The 15,919-nt window shown below is 37.3% G+C and overlaps 1 protein-coding gene and 1 long non-coding RNA gene across 2 annotated transcripts; one reads left to right on the top strand and one right to left on the bottom strand.

Moving 5' to 3' along the window:
* Positions 1-2,092: 2,092 nt before the first annotated feature.
* Positions 2,093-15,474, top strand: pgd (phosphogluconate dehydrogenase). The gene is made up of 13 exons (XM_030138363.1): positions 2,093-2,228; positions 3,814-3,889; positions 3,981-4,160; positions 4,760-4,825; positions 5,112-5,230; positions 5,462-5,531; positions 6,136-6,270; positions 6,446-6,635; positions 10,423-10,553; positions 11,573-11,706; positions 12,219-12,318; positions 14,601-14,723; positions 14,957-15,474. Exons 1-13 carry the CDS (start codon positions 2,221-2,223, stop codon positions 15,074-15,076), a joined length of 1,452 nt encoding a protein of 483 aa, XP_029994223.1. The 5' UTR covers positions 2,093-2,220; the 3' UTR covers positions 15,077-15,474.
* Positions 2,729-14,594, bottom strand: LOC115422203 (uncharacterized). The gene is made up of 3 exons (XR_003935809.1): positions 13,291-14,594; positions 2,814-2,816; positions 2,729-2,739 (listed from the first exon to the last, which is right to left on the bottom strand). It is a non-coding gene; the product is annotated as an uncharacterized LOC115422203 (long non-coding RNA).
* Positions 15,475-15,919: the final 445 nt, after the last annotated feature.

Below are 15,919 nucleotides of genomic sequence, written 5' to 3'. Positions count from 1 at the left end.
CTAAATCAGCTCAAAAAACTTAAACAATAAATTTGTTGTTGACCAGTGTAATTAGTGATGTGGTGTAGAAATGTGTCTTCGGTCTGTTCTTTGTGGAGTCAAACTGGATTTTCTTCTACATGTTGTAACAAACGCCTGTTGAACCAGCGTTCCCAGTTTCTCAGCTGTAACGATCTCCACCATCCTCCTCCTCATGATGAAGATGAATGTCCACTTTCTCCCCGTCACAGAAATGTCTGGTTGAGATAAATCTTACTCACTTTAATAAGATGAACTGGAAAACAAGTGACTAAAGTTTTGGTACAAAAGGGTTGAGCCTGAGAAGTGTGTGAATCAAACATCTCTCTATATCTAACAGACCTCATGTCCAACAGTATGTGAATATTTGATTCATCACAAGAACACATACATATAGGAGTTTCCGCTCGTTATGTTTCAGATGTTTCCTCAATTTGACTGGAGTCACCTGTGGAAAATTCATTTAATTGGACATGATTTGGAAAAACACACACCTATGCATGTCAGAGCTCAAACCAAGTCATGAAGTCCAAGAAACTGTCTGTAGACCTCAGAAACAAGATGGTATGGAGGTACAGAAGGCACAGTGAGAAGAGTGACCTCCATCATCTATAAGTGGAAGAAGTTTGGAATCACTGAGACTCTTCCTGAAACTGGACACTGATCTGAGCGACAGCAGTAGAAGGGTCTTAGTTAGGAGGTACCAAGAACAAGAAGATTTATCTTTCAACAGGACAACGACCCTAAACACTCAGCCAAAATAACAAAGCAGAGGCGTCGTTATAACTGTGACCCAGACGGAGCCCAGACCTGAACCACATTGAACATCTGTGCAGAGATCTGGTAATGGGTCGTAAATTTTTTTTTCATTCAAACACTTTTTTATTGATGTTTTTTTTTGTAGTTAAAGCAATAAAGAAACAAATCTACCTTCCTAAAAAAAAAAGACAGGTTTATTAAAAAAATTCAATTGCATTGTTTTTTTTTCATGCCTAAAGAGGAATAAAAACACTCAGGAAAAAATCTCGACTAAGGTTACCATAATTCACGCATGAAAGAGTTAATGTGAAAATCTTGACCAATTTCGCCACATTTTGCAATGATCAAATAATAATAATTTCAGGTAAATCATAAAAGCATGAAAAGAGACTAAATAGAAGTTTACACAAGGATATTATGCTGAAAAGTTCATAAAAGTGAATCATTTTGGGCAGTTTTTGTAATCTTTATTTACATCTGATTGTGTATGTGTTACTCTATGAACATAAAATTCGACTAAAATAATGAGCACATGAGTACAAAACTGTTAAATGTGGGAGAAATTGTGATATTTTAATGTGAAACATGTCTTAAAATGTACGCCTTTGTTTAACAACTTTATTAACAACATTTGAGTATACAGTACAAAATTTTAAACAAACATGAAGATGTCAAAAGAGAAAAAGCATTTCAACATATAAGTTTAAGAAAATAATGCATAGATTTAAAAATACAAAGCATAAAATACAAATTATAATTTAAAAAAAAGTAAAGTAAATAAATGATAAATCTGACAAATAGAAATAAATAAATGCAACAGAGAGTTCAGTCAGTATTGAAAAATTGTTTATAAATAGCCAATGTGTTAGTGTTTTTTTTTTTTTTTAATTATATATGAATTCTAAAGATTTAATATAATTTTCAAATTCTAATAGGAAGATTTTAAAATTTGGGTGTGTTTTAGTATATTTGTTTTTATGTATATGAAATTTTCCAAATAATATGAATAAATTTACAATAAATTCTAGATTGTTAGTATCATGTTTAAAATAAGTAATTACATTTTGGGATGTTATATTTATTTTATTGTTACTTTTAGATGTGATATAATTTTCCTTAAAAATGTACGCCATTCATTCTCTTAGGGGAGTGTTCCTGCGTAAGAAGAGTGACAGTAGAATCAACCACTTAGAAAGCAGATATCTCTGCTCAGGATTATGGACCAATCAGAGCTCACGTCAAAATTCGCCCCAGCCTGCTAGACGCCCTCTGATTGGCTGAAACTGTGCGTGTCCAGTGCGTGTCCTCCCGTTCGTCTGAGTCACGTTGAAGAGTTCGAGGAAGTAAAAACCGAGCGAGGAGGAGGAAATCTGAACTGAAGTGGATCACACTGAGCTCGACTGTCATTTGGACACTTCACAGCTACGTTCACTGCTCAACACCATGGCTCAGTAAGTGTCTTAACCCACCTACACATGTTTAGCTAGTTGGTAAACTTTCTGTTGTATTTATCGTGTGTATTTTTCAGTCCTTTTGCTCTCATTAGCTAACAGTCATCTGCTGCAGGTGTTTAATCAGCGTTAGCCTGTTAGCTAACCTGCTAGGTCAAGTAAAGTAAATATATTTCAGCATTTTCACAGATAAACGACATAGTAATGTTATGGTGAAGGTTTGGAAGACTTTAAATCCACGGCTTTTAAATGGCGGCGTAAAAACATCATGTTTTCATTCATTCGGCTAAAGTGCATCAAACATATGAGTTCAACTTGTTAGGAAATAAGCCTAACATACTGAAGTAGTGATCAATAAATGTAGGGTTTTCGACTTAATTAATCCCTTTATTATTAGTTACTCGATTACATTGGTGTTGTGTAACGAAGTTCTTTTTACTGAAGTGCAGGAGGATTAATGTATTCGGAATTCTATTTCAGTTTATCAGGTTTATGCAACATTTCTACTGCACTAAACTGCCAATCTAGCATTAATGGAAGCTCAGCTAAAACTTAAAACTTCTACAGGTGTAAAATGCAATAAACACACTAATCCAAATACATCATCTATAATAATGAGCGTTGACAGGATCCTTTAGATCAGGGGTGTCAAACTCAGGGGCCACATTCAACTAAATTTGATCTAAAGTGGGCCGAACCAGTGAAATAATAACACTATAATATATAAATAATTTCAACTCCAAACTTTTCTCTTTGTTTTAGAGTGAAAAAAGTGGGGGAAAAAAGTTAATTTACATTTACATTAACATGAACAAACTGAAAAAATAAGTGTAATTTTAACAATATTATACTTCAGTTTATCATTTACACATGTACATTATAACTTACAGATCACAGTGGATCTACAAACACACAAAACATTGAGTATCAGGCAGAATATTGTTAAAATTGTCCTTGCTTCTCTTAAGACATTTCAGTTTATACACATTTTTTGCAAAATTATACTTTATTTTAGTGTAAACACATGAAAATATTTACATTTACAAAGAGAAACATTTGGAGTTGTCATTATTTATATGTTATTATGATAGTATTTTACTGGTCCTGCCCACTGGAGATTGAATTGGTCTGAACGTGGAACCTGAAATAAGAGGATTGTTAATATTTTAGCGTAATTTTTGCATTTCACAAATTCATCCCAAGGGCCGGCCGGACTGGACCCTTTGGCAGGCCGGATTTGGCCCCTGGGCCGCATGTTTGACATGTGTGTTTTAGATGAACAGTGAGGCTTTGAAAACTCCCTTGTGGTGAAGTAGTTGTACAATGTAGTATTTGCATGTTTACTTAAATAATCTCGAATACCTCTTGCACAACTGCTTTATTAACCTCTTGCATTTGGTTGATGTTCCTCCCTTGGTGATGTTGTAATGGTTGCATATGCATAAGTACAAACTCAGCCACTGAAGAACCAGACCATGAATAATAATAAATCAAATAAATAAACTAAGCTTGTTTAGTTGATATGACCTTAAACAGATCTGCAGCAGAGCTTCACAGTAATATGATTACTTTTCTTCTTTCACAGAGCAGACATTGCACTGATTGGTTTGGCTGTCATGGGCCAAAACCTCATCATGAACATGAATGATCATGGCTTTGTGGTAGGTTTAAGCTTCTGTTCCTATTTCTACAACACCACGCCAGTCAAACATGTGTCTTGGTATTAAGTAATGACTAAACTTTGTCCAATAGGTTTGCGCCTATAACCGAACCGTGTCCAAGGTGCACGACTTCCTCCAGAACGAGGCCAAAGGCTCCAAAGTGATCGGAGCCGAGTCTCTTGAGGACATGGTGGCAAAGCTGAAGAAGCCCAGGAGGATCATCCTGCTGGTCAAGGCTGGACAGGCTGTGGACGACTTCATAGACAAACTGGTTGGTCTTTACTGTGGAACTGAAACTGTACAAATCATCTGACATCAGCCACTTTAAAGGAGTGATATTTAGCTGTTTTTTAAATGGAATTATGCATTTTAAAACATTTCCCTGTGGTCTACATAAACTGTAAATGCTATGCTTGGGTCTGAATTCTTCATTAATTCAACCCTATTTCTGAGTAATGACACCAGGAAGGTCGTTTTGAGCGCTGGCTCTTTAATCGGCTCAAAGTTGGGACATATTTTCGGTATGGACTACAACCCCTGCTGCTGACAAACAATTGCTGTGTACTCAGAGAAATGTTCATCAGAAGTCTTTACCTTATATGTGTAAATGTCATAACGTAACTAGTTATAGACGTTACAAATTAAGCAGAAATTAAAAAGGGTTGTAGAAATCGACTCAATTCTTGCCAAAATGAATGTAAAGATAGCTTTGCAGCACCTGGAGGGTTCAAATTCAAACTTTTTAAACTATTAGGGTCCCCAAATACACAAATAAATGTACCAAAGACTAATAAAAGTGGGTTTAGAAAAATATGACCCCTTTAACTGGTATCCTGTTACATTGATTGGCTTTGCTTTGTTCTTCATAAGGTCCCTCTGCTTGAACCCGGGGATATCATCATTGACGGTGGCAACTCTGAATACAGAGACACAACTGTAAGTAATGATGGGAAAAAATGAAGCCCTTCCCCACTCTAAAATAACTCTTTTTATGTATTTCATATCTTTAATCTTTCACATTCAGTGTGTAATGCTTGTGGTTAACAGTATAAGGGTTTCTCTCATTAAACTGCAGAAGGGAGAGACATCAAGTGATTTGCTGATAATACAACATTTGTGTATTTAGACATTTCAGTTTTAATAATGAGGTTAGGGAAGGGGATGGTGAGAAGGGGGTCTTTACATTTTTAACTGAAGATGTTGTTTTGTGTTTGTTACACAGCGTCGGTGTAAAAGTCTGAAAGAGAAGAACTTGCTGTTTGTTGGCAGTGGAGTCAGTGGTGGAGAGGAGGGGGCACGTTACGGACCCTCACTGATGCCAGGGGGACATAAAGAGGCCTGGTGAGTCGCCATGACCCCCATGTTACACATTCCAACTCCTTTATGTGAAAAGGAGGGCACTAATATAAGGAGACACAGTATGTAAGACTGAGCCAAAAACTGGACATATCAGGAGTTTTTAGAGATGAGGGTGGTTTTTATTTATTTATTTATTTTTATTTTTTGGCTGTTTCATTATATCCTGTGATACCTGTGCATTAGTTTATTGTTTGGTGCTTCTTTCTCTTTAAGGCCACATATTAAGGACATCTTCCAGAGCATCGCTGCCAAGGTTGGAACAGGAGAACCTTGTTGTGACTGGGTGAGTCTGGCTCTGTTAGCTGATGTTTTTTTCTGCTCTCTACACTGATTCAGGTCCCATAAAAGTCAGAAAATGGCTTGAATTAAAGTAAATATTTCACTATACAGGGCTCAAATATAGTCTTAATTATGACTGTGTAATGTCTTAAACTTATCTTTTTTTTTTTTTTTTTTGTCAACATGAGTACAGATCTTGTGTAGTGTTATTAAATTATGTATGCTCATCACTGATCATAGTACTGTCTTTTTGCTTTGTACTTGCACTAACCTGTTGACCAAATGTCTATTAACCTTTTTTTAACATACATTTATTTGAATTTTGAATGTGAGAATCACAGTACTTAGATACAAAGTGAACGTAGACATACAATATGAACTATAGTAACCCCAGCCCCACATCTCATCTGTCAAGGTTTACAAAGAGTAAATGTCCATTAACTTAATTTGCTAGCACTACTTGAATAACAAAATGCAACTTGTCCAAAAATAGGTCTTAATTTTGTTAAATGTAATGTTTTTAGGAACTTTACACCATAATTCTTAGTTGTGTGGTGCCTGTGAGTTATATTGTATTATCTCAAATGCTTTTGAATGTTCTGTTGCAGGTTGGAGATGAGGGCGCAGGTCATTTTGTGAAAATGGTCCACAACGGCATCGAGTATGGAGACATGCAGCTGATCTGTGAGGCCTATCACCTGATGAAGGATGTTTTGGGGATGGAGCACGACGAGATGGCACAGGTGAATTTAGAACCCCGCGGTTACATTTTTATGTCACCAATAATGTAAAGTGCTTTGGGTGCCTTGAAAAGCACCACAGAAATCTGATCCATTATTATTATTATTATTATTATTATTATTATTATTACTTCTGTGAAATCATGTCATAATAAATAACTGGTTGCATCTCATTCAGGCTTTCGACAGCTGGAACAAAACAGAGCTGGACTCGTTCCTGATTGAGATCACGGCGAACATCCTGAAATACAGGGACACCGACGGAACACACCTGCTGCCGAAGATCCGCGACAGTGCCGGACAGAAGGGGACGGGGAAGTGGACGGCCATCTCAGCCCTGGAGTACGGAACACCTGTTACTCTGATCGGTAAGAGGAAAAAAAGGAGGAAGTGTTTGGTTTCCTTCTGTCTTCCCGTGCTGGCTGTTGTCAGTAAAGTGCATTTGTCATGATGACAGGGCAGAGGGCGTTACCTCAGAGCTGTTAAAGTTTCATCATGGTGTCAACAAAGTGAAGAGCTGTTGGTGCTCGTGCTGAGCTTTGCCTTTTAGCTGACACCAGAGATGTTATAATTCTTATTTCAAGGGCAGTTTTAGTTAGTTTTGTGTAAATAAGCGGCTGTAGTTTAATTTCATTATGAGGAAGTGACTAGTTTTAGTTTAGTTTATATTTACTTTCCCTTTTTTTTTTTTTTTACTTTTTATTTTAACTTTTTTAAAACACTTTTACAGCACAGTAACAACAGTAACAGAGCACAAATGAACAAGGGGGGGATACTGTTCCATATGCACTCATCTGCTTTTCCGCATCAGATCTGGTAACAAGAATTAGTGTCCTTGAATAGGAGCCATTTCTCCCATAGTCGATTAAAAGTTCCCACTTTAACCCTTTCATGCACGAATTATGACAACCATAGTCAAGATTTTTTTCTTCCTTCTTGTTTTTATCCCCCCTTAGGCATGAAAAAAAAAAGCAACTGAGTTTTTTTTAATGAAGTTACAAAAATGTCCATGCGTTTAATTTTTGAAGTAAAGAAACGTGTTTAAAACCCAATATCAGAAAGTGAGATAAAAACAAAAGAAAAGATTTTAGTCCAACTAATCTGATGTTTTCTCACATTTTAACATATTCTACTGCTAGTTATTACTTACTTCATGGAGATAATGTGCAAAAAAAAAACAAAACTTTTTGTCTAACAAATAACAATTGATTTACACTAAAACATGTTACTGCAGATCAGGTTTATCAAGAACAGCAAAGTTACAGTAATGGGATGAATTGCAGTTTATGGGATGATGTATAAGCGTCCACTGTGTTGGCTGATATGAACTAAAACAACCAAACCCATGAATATACAAGAGAACAGCTGTAGAATAGCTGTTCACTGTAGTGACCACTATGCATGAAAGGGTTAAACCTAATTTACTTTACTTTTTACCCAGGAAAGTAAAAGTTTTGACTTTTTACATTAAGTAGTTATTTTGACTGGAAATGGCATAATGCAATGGTTTTTTTTTTTATTTTTTTATGGAATGTCCTTTTTGGTGGACAGTGTTTTTGTTTTTTTGTCCCATCAGGTAAAGCTGTGAAACTCTTGCCGCAAAAATACATTGCTGATTCTCAAGAGGTTATGTGATATTAGCCTAGATATGTTGCTGCATGTCATAACACTAGACGAAAAGAAAAACAAAGAGGATTTTCATGTAATTTCACTTTAGTTTGTGTTGCATATTATCATTTTTCATTGGCTTGCGTATTTGAAGCTTTCATTGTTATCATAATTGTAGTTAAATCTATGTTTTCTGCAGCTGGTTTTCATCTATTTTTGCTTCCGTGAACTGGAATAACCCCAGCTGACTTGAGTGTAGATGGTGAGCCTCTTCTGGAGAACGTGATAAATATGTGGTTGTCCGTAAGAAGATTGAAAGCTTTCCTTGCAGCCTGCTCATCTGTAGTGACATAAGGGGGATTTGCGCTGCTCTTTGCTTCCACCAGACAGTGCGTTTCATAAAGGGCATGAGGTTAGAGTTATCCAGGGCAAAAGATGGAGTCATTGTTCTGCAGAGGGGGAAACTCCTCTCACATCCTTTACGGTGCAGAGTTGAACTTACAGGGCATTTATGACTAACCCTCTTTAATTGTTCGACAGTGTAGGTGGATACACTGTAGCAGGAGTAAAAACTCTACAACAGTTTGTCAGATTACATTTATTACATTAAGGTTGTGTTCAGTCACTGTCAGGGCTGCAGATCCTCTCGTGATCCACAGATACAAGCAGAACAAAAGGCCTCATTGTAAAAGCTGAGCCACTCTATGTTGTGAACAGACTCGGGCTGATTCTGCCACCGTCGGGCTAACATTCCACTCCACCGTTGTCCGCGGATACTGCTCTGTACATTACTCCCACTGGATGCACAGTTTTTTGCAAGTCATGCTTATATGTCAGTTTTTTGTTCGCTTATCTCGATGGTTGAAGTAATTCTTCATTAATGGGCTATCCCTGCCGTCACGTCGTCTTTGTTTATTCTGCTGAGTCATGCAGCACATTCATGTTTTTTTTGCCTGTATGATGTAATACCTTTTGTCGTGCATAAAAAGTACCCATCTCATCGATTTTACAAAAGCCCAAAAACAAAGTTGCAATAGTCAAAACATTTTATTACAAAGGGTTATTTTAGAGCTTGGTCTTAAACAGTCGCGGAAAAAATTATTAGACCACCCCTTGTTTTCTTCAATTTCCTGTTCATTTTAATGCCTGGTACAACGAAAGGTACATTAGTTTGGACAAATATAATGAGAACAACAAAAATAGCTTGTAAGAATTTCATTTCAGAGCTGATATCTATCCATTTCCCATGTTTTCTTGATAATAACCAAAATCCCTTCAGTTCTTACATCAATATCTATGGCATTGTACTGACAAAAACAGTGCTTTTAGGCATTCTATGTTTTCTTTTCTGTCTGTTTTAGTCACACAGGAGTTGGTACTTGATTGCATAACCATTGTTTGTGATGATTTTTGATGGTCTAATAATTTTTTCTGTGATGGTATATACACATTATTCTTCCCTTCCTCGCTCAGTGAATAAAATCTGCCACAAAAATAGTAACTCAAAATTTTTACTTCTCACACTTGCACTCATCAAACCAAAATAAATCAGTCTAAACAGACAATTAACTATAGAGGGCATTCATTATGTGGGCAGAATGGAACAGTAAAAAATAGTTTTTGAATGGTACACATTGGGATCATTGTATTTGCTGCTTCTTGTACAATATATTTCACAGATTTATAATTCAGGTTCAGAAACTTTATTCATCCCCAAAGGACAATTCAGTGTCTTAAGTCCAGACACGTTTACTTATGATATCGACAGTAAGGTTAATGACACAATACAGTTGTAATTTTTGTTTAGACCATTTATTAGAAGTTTTTCTGCTTGGAATCAGAATATAAACATGTCTTGTCAGGATTTACTGGATGTAATTTAGGATAAATAGGATGTAATTTCTATTCAGTACATTATTTTCATTTTTTCTTTTCTGTTCTTGTCTTGTTGCATCCTTTTATTTCATTTTTTTTCTTCTGTATTGTTTTTGTTTTCTTGCTCCTCTCATAGCTGATTTCTCCCTCTTCTACATTTTATCAGGCTGTGATGAACATCTATAGACTCTTCTTCTGTTTTAAAGCAGGAAAGTTAGTCCACATATAGTATATACTCTTATGTATTTCACTCTGACAGTTGGTGTCCCAATAAAAACAGCTCCATGACCCGTTTTGGGTCCCAACCCTCAGTTTGGGACATGCAGCCATATATCAACTGAAGCTGCTGTTCATGTCCAGTGAACTGTTCTATTCAATGGGCTGTGCACAATGTTTCATTTTGATGGACCAGTCTGTGCTTTATGTGAAAAGCTGATCTTGATCTCAGCCTGGTTTATTGTGTCTGTGAATTGCCTACTGTGTTTAAGTTTCATAGTTTTAGGAGGTTTCAGGAAATCTAAGTGAATGTTAGCACAGACTCTGACCTTCCTGAGCTCTGTTGATTTGTGAATCTTTAATGATATGACATCTGCAGACGCTAACCTTGTTAGCAGAGCGCTCACTATTTATTCTTGTGTCTCCTCTACTCTCCGTCCCCGTCGGCGTCCTCAGGAGAGGCTGTCTTCGCCAGATGTCTGTCTTCTCTGAAGGATGAGAGGGTGGAGGCCAGTGGCAGCCTTTCAGGACCTCAGGGGGTCCAGTTCAGCGGCAACAAGGCTGCCTTCCTGGAGGACATCCGAAAGGTACAGCACACATGACTGGACATGACATAGATTCATTCAGCCTGTTTACGCTGGGGTTAAAAAACATGTTAGAGGATAAAATGTAAATGTCCAAGACCTCAGTACACCACTTACTGGAGGTCATCTGGGATGCATTTAACCATGTATCTTTTATTCCTAATGTAAACCCAACAATGACCTAACAGGAAAATACATCATTAGTGCTGGATGTGGTGGCTTTATGCCCTGTCCCTACAAATAATTTTCTAAATGGATATTTTGTCTCCTTTAAAAAAATTTTGTCCACCAAGCCTTTGTTTTACAAAATCTGTCCACACACAAATTACCCCAAAGTAGTTTTTGTTGTCCAGCCTGTGGACACTGGATAATACAGGACATAGGAGACACAGAGGCTTTAATCCGTCATGAAGGTGAAGCAGCAACAAGTTCAATTGTACACTCGCATTACCGTTAGTGTTGGATGGGGTTCTTGAAGTGAATTCTTTGTTTTGGATTTGTTAATAACGCTGGACCAGTGAGTTTCCCAAAGGTATCTGTGCTGACCTCGATCTACTGCAGGTCATACACTGATTTATAAACCTAGATTTGATGTTTCAGCTGCAGCTTCATTACACAAAGACATTATAGACATGAGCAAAATGGGACGTAACATCATTTTCCCTGAACACAAACCAGATTTTTTGTGACTTAAAATGCTGTTTATGTGTTGACAAGAGGCCCAAATACAGAGAGAAATACCGGTTTGGCAAAATATTCACCTTAGTGTTATTCTTGGATGTACAGTGTGGATAGCTGGAATAGTCTGTACATGTATATTGAAGCATTTTAGTTTTTAATGGCTGTGCTTTGAAATCTGAACACAAGCGGTCACCTGGCGACTCGTGTTGGACACAGTTGTAAACATAATATGTCCAGTTGTGTTTTTGCCAATTTGTTAAATATTCATGATGCACTCCAAGTGTAAATTAGTTTAACATGTTTACAGCGGAGAATAATTCAGTTATTTCTTTCCTATCCAGGCCCTCTACGCCTCCAAGATCATTTCCTACGCCCAGGGCTTCATGCTGCTCCGACAGGCGGCCAAAGAGTTCGGCTGGTCGCTCAACTACGGAGCCATCGCTCTGATGTGGAGAGGAGGCTGCATCATCCGAAGGTACGTGGACTTCACATCTGCGTCGGAAAACTTACCTCACAGCACCTTTTGCAACTATGTGCCAACGCTGATGGTGAAAATATGTGGTCATATAGTGTAACAGAATTACATAAGGCAGCAAAAAGAGTGAAAGACGAGTTTCCTGGTGTTTTGTGCTCTAAAAAGATGACTTGTGCCTCTTTATCTAGAAATACAATGAAAAACCTTTATGAGGCTATTAAGGAAGTACTTAACAATATTTCTGTCTGTGTTGTGTTGAAATTCTGGAGTGAATGAATGACCCTTTTGTCAAATCAGATAAGAATGAGGAAGTTTTGAGCGATGGTGATTGTGACACTGGTTTTCTTGTGCAAAGATGTTGTGTAAATTAAATATCAGTTTAACAATGTGACACCACTGGCCAATCAATCAAATACAAATGTTTTAATTGCTTATTTTTGTAGTTTGTATACATTTCCCTGTACAGTCTCTAAGCTTTGCCCTGTTGTGACTCTGCTCTTTCCTTTCTCCAGTGTCTTCTTGGGTAAAATCAAAGAGGCTTTCGACAGAGACTCAGAGCTGCAGAATTTGCTGCTGGACTCTTTCTTCAGTAACGCCGTGCAGGACTGTCAGGTATGAGGAAGGAGGAAATGGCAAAACAGAACCCTGCAATAACGCCATGTACAGTATAGTATAGCACAAAAGAACCCATTTCCCCTTTCAGGAGGAGTGAAGTAACAGTGCCGCTTATTTATGTAATGCGTTGTCTTCACACTGAAATTTGACAACTGCGAGAAAAGAACAAAATATATTGTCAATCCAAAACTGTGGGCGTAGATCACACAGACAATCAGGCTTTGGCAGCTGAAGACTGTCAGAAATGTAGGATTAAATGAGACTAAACGGCATTACTCATTAATAAAATATATGCAGGGATTGTTTATCAATTCAGCTTTTGAGCATTAACTACCTTCTGTTCCATGTGAAGAACGTATAGAGATGATTTCTTTAGGAAGTACGTATGTTCAGTGTCCACTCACCCATGTATTTGAGACACAAGATCCTAATGTTTCAATATTCATTTTATTGTTCCATGATGTAGGGAAATTTTCCTTAACCTTAAACATGCATTAAGGAGAACACAGCAAGACATCTTAAGAAAACAAAAAAATTTAGAGGGTTACACAACATCTATTAAACTACACAATTTTTGTACAGTTTATTAGTGCCTTTGAACATACAAGAAAAAAACACTATACTGTAATTACTCTTTTTTTAAATTCATTTTAATAACAGAAATGTTTATTTTTCTGGTTGCAGCTTTAAATGTGCTGCTTTTCTTTGTCATTTCTGGTTGTAAAACAAATATCACTGGTCTCCAAGTAAAATGCCTCCAGTATAGAAAAATAGTAAAACTTTACCAAGTTTGTCACTAAGAAAAATTAAGTAAAAATGTTGGTTGGCTGTAGTTTCAAGATGTGGTCTTGGGTCAAAATGTCAAATTCTGAGAATTAATGAGAGAATGGGTTTTACTCCAAAGGAATGTTTGTCTCAGAGCTACCAGATCTACTTCAAAACACTGTCGGCACATTAGAATATATTTACTTTATAAATCTACTGTATAAATGTACATAAACTGATATGTGTAATAACACTTCATCAAACATGGAAAATAGCAGCTAACAGCACTTTAGTCTTTTGTTTTCAAATTCATCTTAAAGCGGCGGGAGACTTTCGTCACCAATTTTTCTTCAAATCTGTAAAACCCCAGTAGTAGCCTAAGTATCGCAAATCCGTAAGCCTTTCCGTGACGCACCTGAATTTCTTCCCTCACGGTGAACAATTTCAAAGTGTACTCCACCATAAACAATCCATTTGTTTACAAACAGGGCTAAGTCAGTCGGCCATTTTCAGAAATTTGTTGCGACATGCATTGTGGGAAGCAGATCTATGAGCAGCAGCAGTAGCAAGAGACAATGAAGCAGTTTCAGATGCTGCAGCCACAATGCGCATTATGGTCACAGCAGCAGCAAACATGGAAACTGCTTCATTGCCTCTTTCTACTGCGGCTGCTTGTAGCTCCGCTTCCCACAATGCACGTTGCAGCAAACTTCCCAAAATGCCAGCCCTGTTTGTAAGCAAATGGATTGTTTATGGTGGAGTACACTTTGAAATTGTTCACTGTGAGGGAAGAAATCACAGAAAGGCTTATGGATTTGTGATACTTAGGCTATGACTGAGACATGACACGTGATGAAAAATTGATGGCAAAAGTCTCCTGCAGCTTTAAAGTATGCAAGATTTAGCACATTTAATCAGAGGCAGATAATTTCAAAAAAAAACTGTAGATCAGTGTAGTTGATGCTTAAATTCAAGTCTGCTATTTAATAACGTTGAGGTGTATCATGAGTTATAATAAGTCATTATTGGTTGCCTCATTCCGACTGAAATTCATGTATTTACATTAATGTTGATACAGTAAGATGTAGACTTTTTTTGTGCAAAACTATTTTAAACATTGTTTTCCAGATTTGTTATGAAGATGACTACGATAGATCCACAAATTCACTGGGGAGACGTTCAACATTAATCTTTTAAAGTCTGTCAAAGTTGTGAGACCAGACCAGTTTTGCTGCCACTATTTTTCCGTCCCTCCAGGAAACTTGTCATGTGACCCAATGTGTCACATGAGTCAAGCTTCAGCAGAAAGACAAATTATTTATCAGACATCAAATTCTGACTGAAAACTTAAACAAGTCAGTCTGGTCTGATTGATGTGGTTACATGAGTTTTTTTTTAATCTAACTGGGCTCTAATTCCAATTAAAGGAATCTTACAAACCATGGAAACACTCACCTGTCAAAATAATCTGATTTCTCAATAATACAACATTTGTTTCACCTCTGTGCTTTTAGGAGTCGTGGCGTAGAACAGTCAGCACTGGAGTCCAACACGGTATCCCCATGCCCTGTTTCACCACCGCCCTGTCCTTCTACGACGGTTACAGACACGAGAAGCTGCCAGCCAACCTCCTCCAGGTAAAATCTGCACGTAGAACCAGAGCACATATGGTCAGGACTGGAAGTATATCAGATTAAAAGGATCACATCACGTGGAGCCGTTGTTTTTTTGTTGGGATTTACCGTTAAGACCCTGGCTGTGCACGGGGTGTTTACTTACTCATCTGTCCTTGGACATTGATGTGAATCTCCTGAAAAAGAAGAAAAACATGAAGTTATCTGAGAATTGTTTTTTTTTTTTTCCTCCATAGGCCCAGAGAGATTACTTCGGAGCCCACACATATGAACTGCTGTCAAACCCTGGCCATTTCATCCACACTAACTGGACAGGCCACGGTGGAAACGTCTCCTCTTCATCCTACAACGCTTAAGAACCACAGTCACATCACATTTAATAAGAAAGGACGAGGCCACGGAAAGAAATTACCTCTGACATCGTACACATTCCTTCTGTTTAACCAGACCCATTCATAAAACAACCAGCTTAACCCAGTGTTTTACTCTTGTCACTGATGTGTTGTTACAGTTTTATTTATCAAGAATCATAGTATGTGTCCAAATCTTCCCCCCTGTGTGTGTGTCTTGGTGTAGCAGCTTATCACGTTAACAAGAGGGGGAGCAACGAAGTGTGACTCCATGTTGAGTGGAGACTACGCTGGCCAGTTCAGCAGTCATGTTGGGCCCAGGGTTCACGGTGTTAACACTGGATTAAGGCGAACCATTGCACTGTACTGTATTAGGCTAAATAAAGACTTCAATCCCTTTATAATTAGCTTGTATGGTCCTTACTCTCAGGTGCTGTAAACAGGATTGTGTGTGTGTGTAGAACTAAATTAAGCTACAAGTGACATAAGTTGTCTGATGTATAATAAACAGGGTATAGAGTTTAACGCCTGACCCCTAGAAAATGCAATCTGAATTTTTATTAAACTTGGACTTAAAAATTTAGTAATAATTTCAGGATTTTAGAAATTAACCCATATAGACCCAGTGCTACTTTTGTGGCAGTTCTCAAAAGAATTTTTCCTCTATTTTAACTGATTTATCCCAGTTTATTCTAAAATGTTCTGTATTTTGCATTTCTAAATGTAAATTCAGTACTTTCCTATATTTAATTTACTGATCATGCAGATGTCCATAATAGTTCAGATTAAAGGTGAGTTATTATATCACAGAGAAGCTTAAGAAAACGTGACTTTTTAGTGAAATATATC

This window comes from Sphaeramia orbicularis, chromosome 7, assembly GCF_902148855.1.
Source record: "Sphaeramia orbicularis chromosome 7, fSphaOr1.1, whole genome shotgun sequence".
Taxonomy (NCBI): Eukaryota; Metazoa; Chordata; class Actinopteri; order Kurtiformes; family Apogonidae; genus Sphaeramia; species Sphaeramia orbicularis.
This window is presented reverse-complemented; position numbering and strand designations above follow the sequence as displayed.